Source organism: Saccopteryx bilineata, chromosome 10 (genome assembly GCF_036850765.1).
Source record: "Saccopteryx bilineata isolate mSacBil1 chromosome 10, mSacBil1_pri_phased_curated, whole genome shotgun sequence".
NCBI lineage: Eukaryota > Metazoa > Chordata > Mammalia > Chiroptera > Emballonuridae > Saccopteryx > Saccopteryx bilineata.
The window spans coordinates 40,683,701-40,704,067 of record NC_089499.1 but is presented as its reverse complement, the minus strand read 5'-3'; the positions used below and the strand labels follow the sequence as shown (position 1 = coordinate 40,704,067).

The 20,367-nt window shown below is 45.5% G+C and overlaps 1 protein-coding gene across 2 annotated transcripts in view; it reads right to left on the bottom strand.

Annotated features, from left to right (window-relative positions):
* Positions 1-333: 333 nt before the first annotated feature.
* IL20RB (interleukin 20 receptor subunit beta) overlaps positions 334-20,367 on the bottom strand; it is a 36,722-nt gene continuing 16,688 nt past the window's right edge. The window contains exons 3-7 of one of the 2 annotated variants that reach the window (XM_066245633.1): positions 19,117-19,307; positions 14,983-15,107; positions 12,803-12,953; positions 8,819-8,961; positions 334-1,219 (exon numbers count right to left, since the gene is read on the bottom strand). In XM_066245633.1, coding sequence (XP_066101730.1) covers positions 1,112-1,219; positions 8,819-8,961; positions 12,803-12,953; positions 14,983-15,107; positions 19,117-19,307 — 718 coding nt within the window. In that variant the 3' untranslated portion in view covers positions 334-1,111. Of the gene's footprint in view, positions 1,220-8,399; positions 8,603-8,818; positions 8,962-12,802; positions 12,954-14,982; positions 15,108-19,116; positions 19,308-20,367 lie in introns of those variants that run through there. The other variant, XM_066245632.1, reaches the window with a different exon arrangement.

The window sequence follows — 20,367 nt, the reverse complement described above, 5'->3', positions numbered from 1 at the left end:
TTACAGAGGTAGGTTCTGGAAGGGGCTAAAGACACCCTGAGTGAGTAGACTTAAGGAAAAGAAGTCCCCAACGGGATTTCCTGTGGAATGAGACCTCCAGGAAGACCCAGGAGCACCCTGACCAGTGGAGGCTTTGGCCAGCTGCCCCAGTCAGGGTCCTCATGTGGCCAGAGGCTGCCCCCTTGTTCTTCCTCTGCCCCATCCCTGACCTAAGGTTGCCCCCACACCTCCTAACCAAAGGTTGTCTTCAGGGCCCTCTCTGGACTCAAGCTTTTTGATGTAACTAGAATCCTAAAGACCGCTTTTTTTGAAGAAAAAACAAAAACAAAAAGATTACCCAGGGTGACCCTTTTTATTTTTAATTCTATACTTTAACAAAACTCTACAGCAAATAACATACTTATTGATATCCTTCTGCACTGTCATCTCATACACATACATTTTAGCTGCTGTCCTCGATGTGCACAAACTATTCACCCTTCGTAGTATTTCATGCACCCACAGCACTCGTGTTTCAGTGTGGCTGTGCCTCCCTCCCAGTCATTGTAGAGCAGGCCGAGCCCTCTACCTATGCATAGCCATCTGGGTTAACGTGAAATCACACCTTTGTACCCATCGTTTCTTTCCTTCTCAAGGTTTCCTGTAGGAAAGTGGGATCTCCAAGCCAGCTGATGTATAGAGTCTCTGACTATTCTTGTTATACTTTTATATACTCCTCTTCAGAATAGCTGAACCAACCACAATGTAACGTGTCACCAATTTCCCTGCAGCTCTGCCAGTGCTGAATATATATAGTGTAACAGTGGTATAGTAAATTCACCCGTTTTATAGATAAGAAAACTGAGGGCCAGAGCGACAAAGTCCCTCTCCCTAGGGTCATTCAGCTAGCGTATGACAGAGATCCAGTTCTACAGGCACATCTCTTGCCCCCACTCAGTGCTTTGTCTGCCAGACCACTCTGCCTTTGATAGTTGCTTCTAGAAATGGGCACAGAAGACTCTTCTGACTTCTCTTGTCCTTGGAGGAAAACAGAAGCACAGCCTCTTCCTCTCATCGCTCCTGTGTCATGCAGACCAGGTTTTTCAGCTTCATCCGGGCCTTCCCTGAGCCTCTAGATCCAGGTCCTGAAGAGCTCCTCGGGGGACTGCACGGTCGTGGCACAGGCCTCCACCTCTTCCCTCCTGCAGCTGATTAACTTCTGGGGTGAACTGGTGATTTTCTGAAAAATAATTTTCATTAATATTATTTAGATGAATAGTAGAACTAAAGTACTAGTTATTGTAGAGACTATGACAAAAATCCCAATTATTTGTTTAATTAACTTTCAAGCATCCAAAGAGCCAGCCTCAAAGCAATTCTAACTCCTAGATCAGGGCTTCCAACATTGACTGAGATGCCTTCCAGTTCACTGACCACAGATATGTTGGGACCCTGCTTCATCAGTGCTCCGCTCTCTGGGGGACCCAGCTATATTCTGGTCAAAAAAAAAATCTAACATTATTCTAGCAAAGAACCCTGAAAATAATGACCTGGTCTGAAATGCTCTACATACAGCAAGATGCCCAGTCCAGAGATGGTGCTCCTGAAACATAAGTCTCTTTCCTACTCATATTTCATGTTCCTGACATCTTCTCCCAGTAACCCCAATACATAACCATAACTGGTTGTAAAAATGCAAGTGAGGTACAAACTTTTCAGAGGGCTCCCCACCCCCAGCCGATTCTAGCCTGCTCACCCCCACCAAATTCGCTACGTTCTTCTGCAGTCATCCCCCTCGCCCCTCCCCTCTATCACTCCAGAGAGTGGCACGCGGGCACAGACAGATAAATAGGCACACTGGTTTCCTCCAGCTCAGTCCCCAGGATGTATCAGCTTCATCAACTCAGCTGCCCTTAATGCCTGTTTGTAAAGAGGCAGCTTCAGGGGATCTCCACGTTGGTGTCCTCGGGAAAATCATGGGAAAAGACAGAGTACAAGCAGGGCTCACGGAGTGGAACCCACCACCAGTTCACAGCTGCTGGTCCAGTTAGATTCTCAGGACACTGGCTAACTAAACCTGTAGTGCTTATACTTTAGTATTTTTTCTGGAGCAGCACTATCCAGTAGAAATATAATGTGAGCTACAGACGCAATTTAAAATTCTCTAGTAGCACATTTTTAAAAGTAAAAAGAAATGAGTAAAATTAAATTTAATACTATACAGTGTCTGTAAAGTCATGGTGCACTTTTGACCCGTCACAGGAAAGCAACAAAAGACGATAGAAATGTGAAACCTGCCCCAAATAAAAGGAAAACTCTCCCAGTTTCATTCAGTGCAGTTCGATATGGGCTCACGCACAGATTTTTTAGGGCTCCTTAGGTAGCTATCCCGTATAGCCTCTACAGACTCGTCACTGACTGATGGCCTACCAGAACGGGGTTTCTCCACCAAACTGCCAGTTTCCTTCAACTGCTTATCTCACCGAGTAATGTTATTCCTATGTGGTGGCGCTTCGTTATAAACGCGCCGATATTCACGTTGCACTTTGGTCACGGATTTGAATGTAGTGAGCCACAGAACACACTGAACTTTCCTCTGTACCATCCACATTTTGACTGGCATGGCCGTGGGCTGCTCCGCTGTATACACAGTGTTACATCATCATCTGCGCATGCGCACATGTTGCCACATCATCCTACAGAAACTGGGAACGTTTTCCTTTTATTTGGTGCAGATTTCACATTTCTATCATCTTTTGTTGCTTTCCTGTGACCGGTCAAAAGTGCACCATGACTTTACAGACACACTGATATTTATTTCATTTAAAATAAATATCATTTCAACATGTAACTAATACAAAAACATTAATAAAATGTTTTATATTCTCTTTTTGAACTGAGTCTTCAAAATCCCTTGTGTATTTTATATTTACAGCACATCTCAATTGGGACTAGCCACATTTCAAGTTGCATATAGTGAGTGGCTACTGTTTTGGAGAGTATACTTCTAGAACATAATGTAAAACAGAAGAACCTCCAAATTTTAGAAGGTGCAAAACTGTTGTTCCACAGGTTAGAACAAACTTCCAAGCAAGGTTCAGTTTATATATATATTAGTTTGAATTAGTTTTCAATATTTAAAAATCAGGAGATTTCTCATGTGAGTCTGGAATTCTTTTTGGTTTCTCATTTAAAACTTGAAGATCTTACAGCTCTGACTCACATACATCCCTTCTTGGCAGCAACCTGCTGGAACTGAGAAGCAGCTGCTTTCTTTAGCTGAAACGTGTTTGCCCTGGTCCCCACCACCTAGCCTTATTGAATTACATTCATTACACTGCACACTCTTTTTTTTTCTTCTAACTATCTGGGCCCCAGGGCATCTGATCTCAGAAACTCCATTTCTGACTTTGCATGAAGCATGCAAAGTCACACTTGGGATGGTCCATGGAAGAATGACTAACTTGGGACCATCTTTATGCGGGCCACCCACATTACAGTGGAATGTGACAGCAAGAAAAGACAGAATAAAGTGAGCCAGGGAAAGGAAAGGACGACCCATTAACACCAAAGCCTCCATAACCATGAAGCAGCTATGAATGAAAGACAGGGAGAAGCAATTATATTTTAAAATAGGGAATATATACTGAGAAGTCTTAATATAATTTTCCTTGTATATATACTTCTGCTTAAGAATGCTACTTGGTGATACCAAATTGAATGCAAAGACATTCTTAATGGTGCATTTCAGAGTGCAACCAACACTAACTGTAAAATTATAGATGTGGACATAAAATATTTAATCCAAGCAGATAAATTAAACACCAGCTCAATAGAGATTTTTAAAGAGTTGTCAAGAATTTCCATTTGGTAATTTTCTGTGGTTCAGCTGGAAAGATGTGTGGATTTTGCAAAAATAGCTGGAAGTTGCTTTTTAATAGTTTGTAAGATCATCTATAACTAATGCAAACTGAAATGCAGTTAGAGTATACTAGTCAAACTGAGAAGGGGAGATGGCAGTGGTGAATCATCAGCTGCAGAATCTATTTGGGATTTAATGGACATTAGTGATCTACTTCTCACACAGCACTATGGGAAATGCATATATGCGAGAAATTTTCTACTTAAAAAAAATACAGAATTGCCCTGGCCAGTCGGCTCAGTGGTAGAGTGTCACCCCGGTGAGTGGATGTCCTGGGTTCAATTCCTAGTCAGGGCACACAGGAGAGGCAACCATCTGCTTCTCCATCTCTCCCCCCCTTCCTCTCCTGCAACCATGGCTCAATTGGTTCGAGCTCATCAGCCCACGGCATGGAAGACAGCTCCCTGGAGCCTTTACCTCAGGTGCTACAAATAGCTCAGTTGTGAGCATGGCCCCAAATAGGCAGAGCATCAGCCCCAGAATGCTGGGTGTATCACGGTCGGGTACATGCAGGAATCTGTCTCTCTATCTCTCCTCTCACTTGGAAAAAGAAGAAAAGAAAAGAAAATATGGAATAAAAACTAAAAGCCTTATGGAAAAGATGCATGTAGGAGCAAACACTGAAATGATGGAGGAAGGATGATCAGAAGAACAGCAAAGCAAACATTAGTTCAGGTAGTGATAGCTATCTTGCATGGGTGAAAGTGGCCATTCTCTCATAGACTCTCCTTGTCTCTGGCCTCATCTAAGTTGTTTGGTTTTCCCCAAAGGCTATTTGTAGGTTGTGGCTCATAATGCATTAGGCTTCTTAGGAGTTCATGTCATTTGAGGGCTCTTCCTGTGCACCTGAAATTGTATAGGAAACTGACCATTTACATGGTTCTTTTCCTGGCCCTTTACTCTGTTGCTCATTAACAAGACACTGAGTCTTGAAGGATCCTTGTGCCCCTGATCCTGATGTAGGGAGAAAACTCTGGTAGGCTGACGAATGTAGGACCAAAAGAGGAATGAGAGAAAGCATTAGAAATGGAATGGCCTGTGAGTAGAGGATAAGCATGGACAACAGAGTCAAAAGGAAAACCATAAAGGGTCATTACTTGATGGAATCCAGCTGAGAAAGGCTGAACTTTTCACCATGTCTGGAAAGAAGAGCTAGTGGACCTGACTGAGCCATGAATGCTCACCTCCCATCATTTTGGATTGATTCAGGCATGCCTTCCATCGCCGGGCTCTGCTTCTACTTATGGCAGAAGAGCACCAATCAAACCAATCGTCCTATCAGGGGTACTCCAGAGTTAAAATTTTAGCTTGAGTAATAGTGGCTTTAGTTATCAATAGGTTAAGGCAAGTAAAACCTAAAACCATTGTTTCAGGAACTTGGATACCTGCACTGGCCTACAAGACTTAAAGAGATCTGCAAACAATCCACCTTTGTGCTCCAGGGAACTGAAAGGGATCCACCTTTGTTCCCCAGAGAACTGCAAGCACTCTACCATTCTGCCCCAGGGGTCTGCAAGCAGAGCCTTTGTGCTCTAAGGATGGAATACCTGCTGACTCTGATTCAATTAATTTTGACTGTGATCTAATTAACTTTCCCTTGAAATCCCAAAACCCTTACCTACCCTATTCTTCCTCTTACAAAATGGTTGGCTTGCGATAGGAGGTTGAGATGGCTTTGGGTACATGTAAAGCCAGAAGCCAAGGCCAGGGCCACCATCACAGCAGCCCGGCTCTTGCAGGTTCGTATTGGATTCGGACAGTCGGTAAAGAAACAGCGGAGCCAAAAACTGATGGGCCATAGTCTTTAATTCTAGCTTGCACCCGGCGGACAAGTGAAAATACACACTGGGCTCCAAAACCCACTCACATTCAGTGCTCACAAAGCTACTGACTTATCCGAGTTTCCTAGAATCAAAGGTTTCTAGCTCACCAGACTTATTCACCTCTGTTCCCCATCTCCTTCCTTATCCCAGATACAAACTCTACACAAACTGGCATCTCACTCAGCACTCCACCATCTTGGCTGCTTCTCCTGGACTCCTCCACGTGGCTTTTCTCTGCTCTCCTCTGCTCTCTCTTCTAATGATAATCTCAGGAACCAAGAGCACCAGCTCCCGCTCCGACCCCATTTTATAGTGTAGAAATCCAAACCCTTAATCCAATATACATAATAGGGAAGTCTCTAATACAAAGTCACTTCTCTGAGGCATGATTGGATTGTACCATCCCACATCAAAAAAGGGTGGGAAAGGCTTAATCCCAAAACCAAGCCCCAGGCTACAAGGATTCTCAACACACATTAATATCACCTGGGCGACGGCCTCCTCGTGGGCAGCGTAATCTTTAACAAAGTGAGCATAATACATTTTTTCCGCCCAACAGTACATGACCCCTCATCTCCTCTGATTGCCTGCCATCTGGATAAAGTGCCTATAAAGATTCAATCCCTGTCCTTACTTATTCAGCTGAGTGGTGACAGGCAGTGCAAATATCTACAGATAACACCTTCAAAACTGATCAAAAATATAAAACTAACTTCCTTAAGTCACTGGAGAGCAATCAAAAGTTGACACTTTGAAGAAGAGAATGCCACTGGGTGAGTTTCCCATTTTTTACAGTTTCTTGTCTGAGGGTAGGTCTCTCTTGGTGCCATTAACCATGACAGTCTTACGCGCTTGAAGAACCAGAAAACAGAAACTGGATGCAAACACAAATGTTAGAACAAGAGAGGACCAGAGTTAAGCGTTAATGGACTGAATATTCCAATTAAATGGCAGAGATTGTTGGAATGGATTTACTTTTTTAAAAGGCTAACTATATGCTTCTATAAGAGATACACTTTAAATATGAGGACACAGATAAGTTTGAAGTAAGATGGAAAGACGATAAACAATACAAATAGTAAACAGCAACAACAAAAAAGTCTATATAGATATCAAGATAAGGACTATTGCCAGACATAAAGAGGAACATTTTATGATGATAAAGGGCTCAATTACTCAGAAAGATATATCAACCATAAATATGTATGCTTCTAAAACAGAGCTTCAAAATATATGAAGGAAAAATTAACATAAAACAAGAAATAAACATACCCATACTCACAGAAATTTTGTGGGCTTTCTCTCTCAATAACTAATAGAACTATACAAAGAATATGTATACAATATTAACCAACATTTTGACCCAACTAATATTTATAAAACACTACCCCATCTGCTGCAGAATACACATTCTTTTATGCTTCAGGGAACTGTGCCCCTCAGGTTTATGCTGAAGGGGATGAGGCTTGCCCTGTCTCCCATGTTTGATACACCACATTGTCGTCATGTTTAGCAGTAAACCATTTAGTAAACCACTCAGTGGCCTGGAGGGGAAACAATGCTAAGTATTATGAAAAGGGGGAAATGAAAGGATCAACACTGTCTATGTAAAGCCTTAGCACAGTGCCTGGTGCTTAACCCTGGACTAGTCTCATCTAAAGTTAAGATGACCGGAAAGTACCAGAGAGAAAAAGAAGCAGGCTTAGGGTAACACAGTATGGAGGAGTGTCCTGAAGACTGGATCAGGGCGAATCATTCCTCCTGTGTAGGGGGTGTATGGCCCTTTCTCTCAGGGCCATGCAGCTGTCACACGTGTAACTGCTTCCAGAGTGACTCCAGGCTGATGCAGAAGTGACAGGAATGGAAAGCTGGCATGCAGTCCCAGCTCTATTGCTTCTGAGAAGCTGACTGCTGACTCCCTCCCCCCAGGAGAGAGTGATAAGAAATCTCTGAGGTGATAAGAATGGGATGGTTTCTGTTTGTTGTTTTTTGATTTTGCGTTGCTTTGTGTGTTGAGGTTGGGGGAGGGGTGCAGGAGGCAACCAGATGGGACACGGAGGGGGCGGTTGCTGAAGACCTGCTTTTGCTTCTCCCCAACCCTAGCAGGGGCACACAGGACCTCCCCTCAAGGAGAGCCTCAGAGCAGTGTCCTCAGGAGTAAGGCAAGAATCCTGAGCTGGCAAGGAGCTGAGAAAACAGATGGGAACCTTAACCTTTGGTAGTCACTGGGCAAGTCCAGATTGTGCCCTGCTCCCAGCCAAAGGCAAAGCACAGTCTATGCCTCCCATAGTCACACCCATTTACTTCACCCTGGCTCTTGGCAGGTGAACTGAATTAACATGACCAATCGTCCTCCTTTAGGGAAGACAGTCCTTTTGTAAGTTACATCCTCCCTCAAAAAGTGTCCTCCTACATGTCCTCCTTTTTGATATTGGAAGACTAATCTGTAAATGTTCGTATTCGAATGATGCAGAGTTGATCCATTGCGTGTGATGTGACCTACTAGTATCTAAATGAGTACTTTTATCTTACAATTACTATTAAAAATTAATAGGCATGTAAGCATAATTACAATATAAAATATTACAAATGTTTTTATTATGCATTTATCATATTACAGTGTATTATTGTTGCAATGAATAAAATGTTTCTTTTACGATATTGTTTTCTTCAATTTATTTTTGTCCTCCTTTTCATTGCAAAAAAGTTGGTCACCTTAATTGAATACATTGTGTCAGAACAAGCTACTTGATGTAGATGCTGTTCCAATCCTGGGGAGGGGCCAGGAACACTGGGCAGGCCAGTCTGGAAGGGTGAGACCGCATGACTGAGCACCCATGGTTGGGCAACACACCTGTTCTCTCGGCTGTGCCAGGTCCTGGGGGCAAGCAGCAGTGGCCTGACTGAGGAAGGTCCCCACACCTTGAAGAAGGGAGGTCTCTCCCAGCCCCTCCGATAGAAGTGAAGTCCTGCACATGCTCTTTTGCCTTCCTTGTGCAAATGGTGGTCAACCAGGAAACATGTGCCCATGCCCAACCAGAGCCCAAATCACATCTGGTCAGTATCATAATGAAAGGAAAGAGAGCACTCTTACCAAGGTGTCGGGGAGCACCACCGCAGGGCAACAGGAGTACTGGAGCAGCCGGCCCATCTTCCAGATGGAGAGCGGCACAACCACCAGGATCAGCATGAAGCCAATAAATGCAAACAGGGCCAGTGCCAGTGGGAGGGTCTCTTCTGGAAATGAAGAGATAAGAACAGGCTTAGGAGACACAGTGAAGGTGAAATCTCTAATCCTGGGACTCCTTCACTTTCCTGGAGTTGGCTCTGCACATGGCTAAGATAGCAGATGCCAGCATCCTAAGATTTGATGTATGCCCTAGTGACTAAAATTACCACCATTAAAACCATTTTTCTAGAATCCAGATTAAGGCTTGGTTTCCAGAAAGCCCCAAAGAAGATGAAAATCTTTTTCTTTGGAAAGGGGAGGAGTATCACTATTAAGCCACTAGCTGTGTTAGCACATACCTCAGCGCCACTGCCAGGAGGAGGGCGGGGTGCCAGGATCAGGGCGGAGTGCCCGGGCAAGGTGAGGGGGAGGTGTGGAAAAAGAACAGTGCAGAAGGGAACTGGGTGCTAACTGAAACAAATCGTGTTTCACAATTTGCTTTTGGCATTGATTCATCTCATGTAGAAAAATACTGAGTTCAGAAAAGAGTCAGGTAACTATTGATATATCAAGCCTCTACTCTGGTTAAGTGACTTACTCCAGGTCACTCTACTAAGTAAGTGGATCAGAAAGTACCAAGTGGGAGCATCTGGAGATACAGAAGGAGGATGGGTAACCTCGAGCAACTCCTTTAGCCTGTCCAGGCTGCACTGCTTGCCTGCAGTGTGAAGGAGGCTGCCCAGTGAGGCTGCAGAGAAGCTGGTGGCCTCACTAATGTGGCTAGGGGCACTTTGTTTCACCAATTTTGGAAAATATTTTGGCAGTACACACCAAGAGACACTCAAATGTTCACACCCTTTCATCCATTCCTGCGAGTAGACACCAAAAAAAAATAATAATTCCAAAAGAGGAAACAATGATATGCATATAGCAGTTTACAGCACCATCTGGACTAGAGTATCAGCCTCATAACCAGTCTCCCTCTCTGCCCAAAGTGGCTTGCTTACACCTCCCACCACTTCCACATGCTCTGTGAGTTTTCCTCATAGCACGTACCACCACGGGAAGCTATACATGTGTTTACTTGTCTGTAGCCTGTCTCTCCAACTAGAAGGGTAAGCTCCATGAGAGCAGGGACATCTCTGCTGTATCCCAGGGACTAGACCAGCACATGGCACATAGTCAATGCTCAATAAATATTGAGTGAATGAATGAGTTAATCAATCAATGACCATTATCTTCAAAAGAAAATGGAAATGACCTAAATACCCCAAAATAAGAGATGACTGAATTTATAATGGGACATCATCAGCATGGCAGGTTAGGAATCCAGCTATTACAATGAGAATTAGGATTCATACAAGCTTGTTCACTACAGCAGTGGTCCCCAACCCCCCGGGCCGCAGACCGGTACTGGTCCGTGGGCCATTTGGTACTGGTCCGCAGAGAAAGAATAAATAACTTACATTATTTCCATTTTATTTATATTTAAGTCTGAACGATGTTTTATTTTTAAAAAATGACCACATTCCCTCTGTTACATCTGTCTAAGACTCACTCTTGATGCTTGTCTCGGTCACATGATACATTTATCCGTCCCACCCTAAAGGCCGGTCCGTGAAACTATTTTCTGACATTAAACTGGTCTGTGGCCCAAAAAAGGTTGGGGACCACTGCACCACAGCATTGTTTGTTGTGGCAAAAAACTGAAAGGCACACAATATACCTATTAACAGACGGATGATTACATATATGCATATTTTGGTACATACATATATTGGCTTATCGTGCATCTTTTCAAATAAGGTAGACCTATATGTACTAACATGAAGAGACAATCACAATATACTAGTAAATGAAGATAAGCAAGAGACAGAACAGTAAGCATAGGACAGTCCCATTTGTGCCTGTGAGTACTAGTATTATATAATAACTAGCAGATTAAATGCCAAACTTGCCAAAATAAACCACATTAGTGGAAAACATCTACCTCTTACTTTATATACTCCCGTGTTGTTTGAATTTTTTATAAAGCTTGACTTATATGGTTTTAATAAGTAGTATAAAATGGCAAACAGAAAATCTACATGGGGCCTGACCTGTGGTGGCACAGTGGATAAAGCGTCTACCTGGAATGCTGAGGTCACTGGTTCAAAATCTTGGGGCTTGCCTGGTCAAGGCACACTCAAGAAGCAACTACTATGAGTTGATGCTTCCCACTCACGTCCACTCTTTCCTCTAAAATTAATAAATAAATTGTGTGTGTGTGTGTGTGTGTCAGAGACAGAGAGAGACAGAGAGAGGGACAGTCAGGGACAGATAGAAGGGAAAGAGATGAGAAACATCAATTCTTTGTTGCAGCACTTTAGTTGTTCATTGACTGCTCTCTCATATGTGCCTTGATGGGGGGTGGGCTACAGCAGAGTAAGTGACCCCTTGCTCAAGCCAGCAACCTTGGGCTCAAGCTGGTGAGCCTTGCTCAAACCAGATGAGCACACGCACAAGCCAGTAACCTTGGGGTTTCGAACCTGGATCCTCTGTGTCCCAGTCCAGTGCTTTATCCACTGTGCCACCGACTGGTCAGGCAATAAATAAAATCTCTAAACATTTTTAAGAAAAGAGAATCTTCATGGGAAATGTGATGGATAGTTGTGAAAAAGCAGTCACAAAGCATATGTGCAATCCAACTACAATATGTGTCTGCATGTGGGCAATGATGGAAGAATGACACCCTTTCATAGGGCAATCTGGGAGTAACAGTCAAATTCAAATGTGTATGCCACAGAGCAGCTCTACTTCAAGGAATTTATCCATCAAGTACACCAGCAAAACAATCTATGTACAGGGTAACTAATTAAAGTATTGCCTGCAATAGCAAAATATTGGGGTGAAAACTAAATGCCCATCAATGGGGAGCTAGTTAAATCAATTATATATACACAAAATGGAATACTACTAGCCATAAAGAAAGATGAGGAAGTTTTGTATAAATGTGGGGAAATCTATATGATACATAAAGTGAAAAAGACAAGATACAGAATAGTGGATAGAGTATGCTACCATTTGTGCTAAAAAGAAAGGCAGAGAGTTTTCTTTATGAAGGCACTAAATATCCAAAATAATAATAATAATTTTTTAAAGATCTTATTTATTGATTTTTGAGAGAAGAGAGAGAGAGAGCAAGAAAGGAAGTAGGGGAGGAGTAGAAAGCATTAACTCATGGTTGTTTCCCTTATGTGCCTTGACCGGCAAGCCCAGGGTTTCAAACCAGCAACCTCAGCATTCCAGGTCAATGCTTTATCCATTGCACCACCCTGGGTCAGGTAATAATAATATATATATTTTAAAGACTAAAAAGTTATCAATAAAAATATCACTATTGTTTGAGTGGTAGGATCCTGGGATGCGAGGTTTTGTTTTGTTTCTTTTCAAAGGGTTTTTAAAGATTGTGGGGTTTTAGACCATAAAAAATTTCAAGGGAAAAATTAAGTCAAACAAGAAGAATCTATTAGACTTGCCATGGTCCCTCCAAGCTGAAAGCAGCTATAACATTCAATGGGCTGCCTCCTCATATGGCCTGACTCTCAAGCCCCTGCCTGCCTCTCCTGCAACCTCCTCTGATTCACCTGATAAACCAGCCTTGCAATGTCTAGCCTCAGGTCTAGGAACTTTTCAGAAGGAAAGTTCCAGACAGCTCCAGTGACCCCCACCCAGTCCCAGGGTGCACTCTCTCCTGAAAGGAAGCTGGAGTGAAGCATACTCTGACCACAAGAACCCATCCAACTTCAGGGAGCAGGTCCGTGAGGCAAGGAGAGACTAAGAACCTAAGAAACCCAGCAGGCAGCCGAGTATCCTCTAGGCAGGCTGTCAGCTGTGCAGGTCTCCAGGAAATAGACAGGCCATCCTTACCTTGCACCTTGACACATTCTGTTGGGCTGAAGGTGCTGTACCTCCCGATGGCATTCACAAGTGTCTGGGCCTTCACACAGTACACAGCCCCTGGCTCCATGGTCTCCAGATGCACTGGAATGCCCCTGCTCCTCATTATTTTGACATGTTCCTTTAGGAGACCAGAAAAGAGTTACACACGGAGGGAAGCAAGATAAGAAAGGGAGAAAAGAGCCAGGGAAGGAAAGCTGCAGATGTTTCCTTTCCAGGTTGCATTCAGACTGTTCCCTCCCATTCATTCATTTTATTCATTCATATTTGTTTACTATGCACCTACTATGTGCCAACCACTGTTGTAAGCACTGGAACATAGCATTGAACAAAACAAAGTCCCTGCTCTCATGAAGTTAATGTGGGAGAAGACAGATGTTATATAATATCAATCAAGAGGTGATAAGAAAAATGAAGCAGGGTATGACGGTAGAGTGATGAGGAATCACTAAACAGAACTGCTGGGAAGACCTCTGTGATAGGACAGCATGTGGGCAGAGAACTGAAGGTTAGAAATATGACTGGGCCAGGGGCAAAGTGCACAGGAGCAAAGGCACCAGTGGGCAGTGACTCTTAATACATCCGTCCAACCACATGTGTGTTTATCCATGTGCACATCCTTCCACCTCTACCCACCCCCTGAGACCTGTGATCCACATCTGAACCTGTGTAGGCTTGTCTGGACCAAGCCCAAATGACTCAGGGGACATGCGCCTCTCTCAGCCTTGGCCCTCCCAGTTCCCAAGGGTGGAGAGAGAGCTCCATCTCAAAGAATCTGTGGGAGCTGCATGCTCCCTCCTGCCCAGGCCCTGGTCTGTACCCTGTACATTTCCATCTGCCTGGCTGGCAATACCATGTCTTATCACCGGGCCCCGAGCCAGCAGGAGTAAATACTGGAAGTCATTGTTAATGCCCGTTCCACGTGCCCATACCACCTACAAAGGGAAGCTACCCAATCTACAGCCCCTGTGGTGTGGGTGCTGGGGCATGTGCCATGCTCCCTAAGATACTGCTATCAGGTCAGGGGCATCCCTGACCCAAGAAGTGTCCATCTGAGGCCAGTATAAGATAAGCAAGACCAATCAGGCTTCCTGTCTGGGGAATTGGTCTTGGGAATACCTGGAGCTAGAAACAGGGACAAAGGGGAAAGAACACAGTGAGGGGGAATCAGGCCGAGAGGCCGTGAGGGGCTGGAAAGGCACAGCCGTGGGAATGCGTAGGAAGGAGTGATGAGGAACCAGAGCCTGGGAGAGCTGGGGAGAGGCTGCAGGAGTACGAAAGAGAGGAAGCCAGGACTGTGCGGGTGAGGGTCACTGGGGTGGGAGGCTGTGCTGCAGCCTGGCTCGGACCAGCTTTGTTCATAGACTCTAGAAGAGCCCCTCATCACTCCATACTAATCCTTATGATAAAGTCTACTTTTGTTTGTGCTGACTGGAGTGGGCCTTGTCACCATATCAGCTTGGACAGAGCTTCCACAGGTCTGACTGTCCCCTAGTTCCTGCTCAGGCTGAGCCCCTTCTGCTGCTGTGGTGGCTGCTGTCTGACCATTCCCTCCAGGAGACCTGACCTCCCACCCCGCCCAGCCTGTAGCAGCTGTCCTACAGGGAGGGGCAGCACCCCAGCTAGGCATTCTGCATGATCCAGGGGCTCATAATGACACAGGGTTATCCAAGAGCCAGCTCCTGGCTTTCTGCCCTGACTTCTGCACCCTGCTCAGACTCACACCCTCAAGAGGCTGGTGCCAGCCTCATAGGCTTTTGAAATCATCTGGTCAATCTGGAACACCTGGTCTGCTGTACCCAAACGTGTCAGGGAAAATGGCTGAGAAGACAAGCTGACAAGGGAAAAGAAATGTATTGAAAAGGTACTGTGGATCCAACTATGTTAGAGTTTACAGCAAGGAGGCAGCCCCCATACTCCAGTAAACCTGGGCTGAGAAGGCTCCCAGCCAAGGCCAGGGTTGAAACCACGGCAGTTCTTTGAAGAGGAGCACTGGGATTGTCAGCCTGCTCCTATCTCTCCTTTCCCACAGTTCACCTCAGGCCACCCGGACAGTGAGTTCTGCAAGGCTGGCTTTTCTCAACCACCCCTTAGAGGTCTCTGACTCCTTCCTCAAAGTCTGACTCAAAGGCCAAGGCCAGAAGTCTTACCTTAGCACCAGGCTCCCTCTTCCAGTAGGTCACGAGGAACTCAAACTGGGGCCCTAGGTCTTCCAGCTTAATAACCAAGTGGAAGCCATCCTTGGTGACCTTCATTCCAGGTGGGGTTAGAATGGCTGTTGGCAAGACAAGAGGAGAATCAAAGGCAGCTCCAGGCAGGACTGATTTCTGTTCTGGGAAACCATGACCAAGACCTTGGTGGAAACATGCCAGGCTCCTGGAAAGAAACGGGATGGGATGTAGCTTCACAGCATACAGAAATATGTCCCCCAATAAGCTCCTGTACTTCGCAGGTATTCAGTAAATGCTTTTTTAATGATGAGCATGTTAAAAAAAAATAGATTACTACAATTCACATGGATCAGTGATATAACTTTTCAAGCAAATCAGCAACCTATGAATGAATTGGCCATTCTAATCTCAACCGAAGGATTCTTCATCTTATATCCTTGATGAGGGATGTCAGAAAACTGGCGGCTTTTACAAATTCCAATAAACAACTCTAGCACAAGCACAAATACTATGGTTCATACTGCTGGATCCCAAACAGGGGGGCAGGCAGTCCCATGGACTTTCCCATCGGCAGACCGAGAACAGAAGGGCCCACACAGGCAGCCTCCAGGCCCTGACCAGTGACAAAGGGTCCGTACTTGCCTCTCAGATGCAGACACTGCAGGACCAGAAGGGCGCCCTGATTGTTGGCCTGGGCTTGGGAAGTAAAGTGGAGTGTGTTCTGGGCTAAATCCCCCTGCACTGAGGTCAGTGGACACTCAAAAGAAAGTCATTTCCTGCAGGGAGTTTTCAGAGAGCAAAGCATTTCCTGGCATTTGAAGAGCTGCCTGGCCAGGGGACAGTGGGACTTGGGGAGTCAGAGAACAACTGTGCAAAACATGCCCAGTTCAGAGGCTTCGTATGAGCACACAGCACTGCTAGTACTACCTCTGAAACACCTCCGGATGGAAGAGACATGTTTCATTCCTCCAGGATTAGGTCAAGCATGACTAGAAGTGGATCCTCTGATCTCCATCTTTAATTGAGAACAGAATTAGAAAAAATGCCCTGAAGTCAAATTTCAGTTTAGAGAATGTTTTGGTAGCGTTTGAGCAGGAACCTCTGTCCTATGCACTGTACACACTCATTTAATCCATACAGCAAGCTTAATTAAGACAGTAAATACTATGCCTGATGTACAGATGACATTACTGAACCTCCGAGAGGTTAAGTGATTTACCCAAAGGCGCAGAGTATGTGGCCAGACTCTGAGCCTATGTCTTTTCCAAGGTTCTAGACTCTGCTGTGTAGGGTGTTTAGCCTCTGCACTTGTGGATCCCAACTCTGGCTGTGCATGAGAATAACCTGGGTGAAATTTTAAACTCCCAGAGACAAGACAAAACAAAACAAAACTCCCAGAGACCAGGATACGCATAGATTATTTAAATCAGACTCTAAGGATGGGCCTAACTTAAGTAGTTCTGAAGCTCCCCTGTGACTTGAATGTGCAATCAAGGTTATGAACTTCTGCTCTCAAATAAGCTTTGCCTGTAAGAATAGCTCTTTTTCAGGGCAACCCTAAAACAAGACATTTCATATATTTGGGGAGAAATCACAGTGGCCTTTTTCAGAGACAAAGGAACTGTCTTAATGCCCGCAAGCATCATGGTTCCACCCCAGCTCTGTAGCTAACTCCACCTGCACAGGGGTCACACAGGACCACATCTTTCGCCTTCTGGCGCAGGTACAAACTCCTGTTCCTCAGCTCCTCCTGCAGCAAAACTTTCCTGTTTATAATGGCCTTCTTCGGCACAAGTTGTTACTGCACAAACCCCCACCCACTTAGTTTTATAGGCACTTCCTTATCTGAGCCATGCTTTCCTTTCCAACAACAGCTGCCTGTCCCCAGCAATGGTCTTGGCTAGAGCCCCGTGCTCCCAGGAGCCAGAGGGAGATGGTGCTGGGTGATACCTGGGCACTGTTGGCAGAGACAGAGCTGCACCACCCTCCAGTGCCCCTCAGCCTTCCCCAGTGCTTGGCACTAGGATCCCACTGTTTCCACTCTGTCCTCCCAGTGCCTGGGCAGAAGAGCTCACATTCTACATCAAAATTCCTAGTGGTATCCTATTCCAATGGTTCCATTCCTGCCCCCACCTCTTCCTTCCTCTGCTCTCTAGCTCTCTACTTGAGCATGCCCAGGGCAATAATACTTAACAATAGCTGAGAACCATAACAGGACAGCACTGCACTGAGCAATTACACATTTCAATCTTGTACAGTTCCCACAACTATGCTTTGAGGCAAACTGTTGCCTTTCTTACAGATAGAGAGGCAGGGAGGGGCCCAGCTCTCAATGGCCAAGCTGGGATTTGAATCACATCCATCTGACCCTAGAGGGCCAACTACCCCTTCAAATCCCTTCTCCTTCCTCAGCCCCTTCCAGCTTGGGCTCCCCACCCTCACCCCAACTTCTAAATCCTCCTGATTTCTACACTGTCTCAAGCATTCCTCAGGAACCTCTGACTCATCCCATTACTGTCCATGCTGCTCCTAACCTTCCTTTGTCCTCACTCACAGTAGAGGATCTTCTGCCCTGTAAAGAAAACAGAGGTCACCAAAGGCCTTTCCTTGCCTCTCTTGCAGCTTCAAACTGGTCATATTATTGTCCACACCTTTCTCAGAGGAGGATCTGCCTTGTTCCTTCCCACCTCCACGCAATCCTCCACCCAGCAGCCCAAGCACATCCCCACTGTTCCATGATGCTGCTTTCTCAAGAACCTGTTAGGGGCCTCCTTCAGGCCTAGTCTCCCATCCATGACCCCCTATCTGCACAGCCACCTACTGATGCCTTTCCTTCCACCTACTTTTTAAACCCTGAGGTTTCCCAAGATTCTGTCCTGAGTTATCTTTGTCCTTATATCTGTCCCTGAACAATCTCATCTACCCCCAAGCTTTTGGCTATTAACTCTGTGCTATGCGTCTGGCCTTGACCTGTCTGAGCCCCAGGGCCTGGTTTCCAGCTGCCAGTCAGACATGTTGGCATGAGATGTTGTAGGAATCTCTATCTCAAAGAGCCCAAAGTCGGAAGTGTCTTCTATTTCTCAAGACTATTTGTCCCTCCTGGGTTCTCTGTTTTGGATGACATTCTCTCCAACTCCAATTGGAAGCCGGACACCATTGTAGTCCCTCCCAGTGACTGGGTGGTCCCAAGCTCTGTCTTAAGTCAGCCATGTCTCAGATCTGTCCTCTACTCCCTAGGCCTTCTCTACTCCTGGGGTCAGGTCAGGACCCATCTTGGCTCAGCAGCAGTGTTACAGCCCCCTCCTTACTCTTTCCCTTCCCTGCGGGCTTGTCCTACACCAGTTTCCTTTCACACAGCAGCCAGAGTGATTGTTCCATAAGACAAACTTGGCCTAGACACTCTCTTTTTCTATGACTTTCCTAATTGATTTGATCAACTTCCCATCAAAGTCCTTCACCATATGACCAGCAGCTTCCTCACCACTGACCATTCAGTCCTTGCTCCTGCTACTTCCAAACATACACACACAGTCAAACATACACAGTTTGTGCTCTGCCATATTTGGCCATCTCTATCTATATTTTCCCCTATTTCTTTCTCAATCATTTTCCAAATACTATTGCTATTGAAAAGGTATTTATTTCCCAGTGACCATAGATGGGCAACTATTTCTGGTGGCTCTGTTAAATGCATGGATCCTCTTGCACAAAGAAAAAGTCCTCACACAAGCAACAAACATGGGGTTGATGTGGCACCAGATGGGAGTCACCGGAAGATCTAGTGAGGCACTTACCAGGGTGGAGAAGCAATCCTAGCCCCCTCTGCCCACTTCTAGACTAGCTATCCTTCCAGTTTTGCAACGTCAGTGCTACCACCACCTGCAGACCCAGACGAAGATAAAGAATGACTTCCAATGCCTCTTTCAAAATGAGAGAGAGGGCATGTGGGAAGCAGTTGGTAATTTTTTAAATGGATCAGTTAGGGTTCCTTGTATTCACAGCCTAGCTTTACAAGTCTAATTTGATGCTAAAAAGAATCCTGAAAAACTCAGAAGACATGATTCCTGAAGGGGAAGGGCAGGGCAGGGGGAAGTAAAGAGAGAAGTATCTTACTTGAGTTTCGATTAAATGGGGGCTTCAGGGTGCTCCAGGCTGAGGTCTGTGAGCCTAGGGAGGCCCTGACACGAAGGTTGTATGGCACAGTGGCAGTGATGTCATCGGTAATGTCACACTCAGGAACTTCCGTAGGTGAGCACCTGCTGCTGGGGATCCAGATGTGGCTCACGTACAGGCTCTCATACTCTCTGGTCCAAGAGAGGAAGGCACAGCATCACACCAGCCCCTTCTACCCAGGCTCAGTGATGTTTCCAAGTAACTGCCTCATTTACCTGCTTTTCATGAGTTACAAAATAAGCATTTACTCCACACTCTGGTTCCTCCACTCTCTTCTCTGACCAACCTTCCATTCTTCTTTACTCCTTTTATGACCAAACAAGGGAAATCTAGGCACAGACCCCGATGTGTCTGGGTCTCTCCATCCCCACTGTCACCACCCCCATCTAAGCCACTGTCATCCCTTGTCTAGCTATAGTCTCCTAACTGATTTTCCAGCTTACACTCCAGCTATTCTTCAAATCATTCATCACTAAGCAAATCATGACATTTCTGTCTTTAATGGCTTCCAAAACACTTGGAATGGAATTTAAACTCTTTCCCATGGCTTACAAAAATCTCTGGCCTCAGTCCTGTCAGTTGGCTCAGCGGTAGAGCATTGGTCCAGCATGTGAAGTCCCAGGTTCGATTCCCGGCCAGGGCACACAAAAAAAGCGCCCATCTGCTTCTTCCCTCTTCCCCCTCTCCTTCCTCTCTGTCTCTCTCTTCCCTTCCCGCAGCCAAGGCTTTATTGGAGCAAAGTTGGCCTGGGCGTTGAGGATGGCTCCATGGGCTCTGCCTCAGGTGCTAGAATGGCTCCAATTGCAGTGGAGCAACACCCTGGAGGGGCCGAGCATCACCCCCTGGTGGGCATGCCAGGTGGATCCCGGTTGGGCGCATGCGGGAGTCTGTCTGCCTTCCTCTCCCCCTCTTCTCACTTCGTAAAAATACAAAAACAAACAAACAAAAAACTCTCTGGCCTCTCTCTCACTCTACCCTTACACATGCTCTGTCCTCCACACTGGCTTCCTCACTGAGCTCTTTTTACCTGAGGACCTCTGACTAGCTGTTCACTGTGTCTCAAGTGCTCTGTCTCTGCTGTGCACCTTGGCTGGCTCCTCCTGTCCTTCAGAGACATCACTCTTCAGACAGGCCTTCCCTGACCACATAATGAAAAGGAACCACGGAGTAAACTGTTTTTTGCATCAGCCT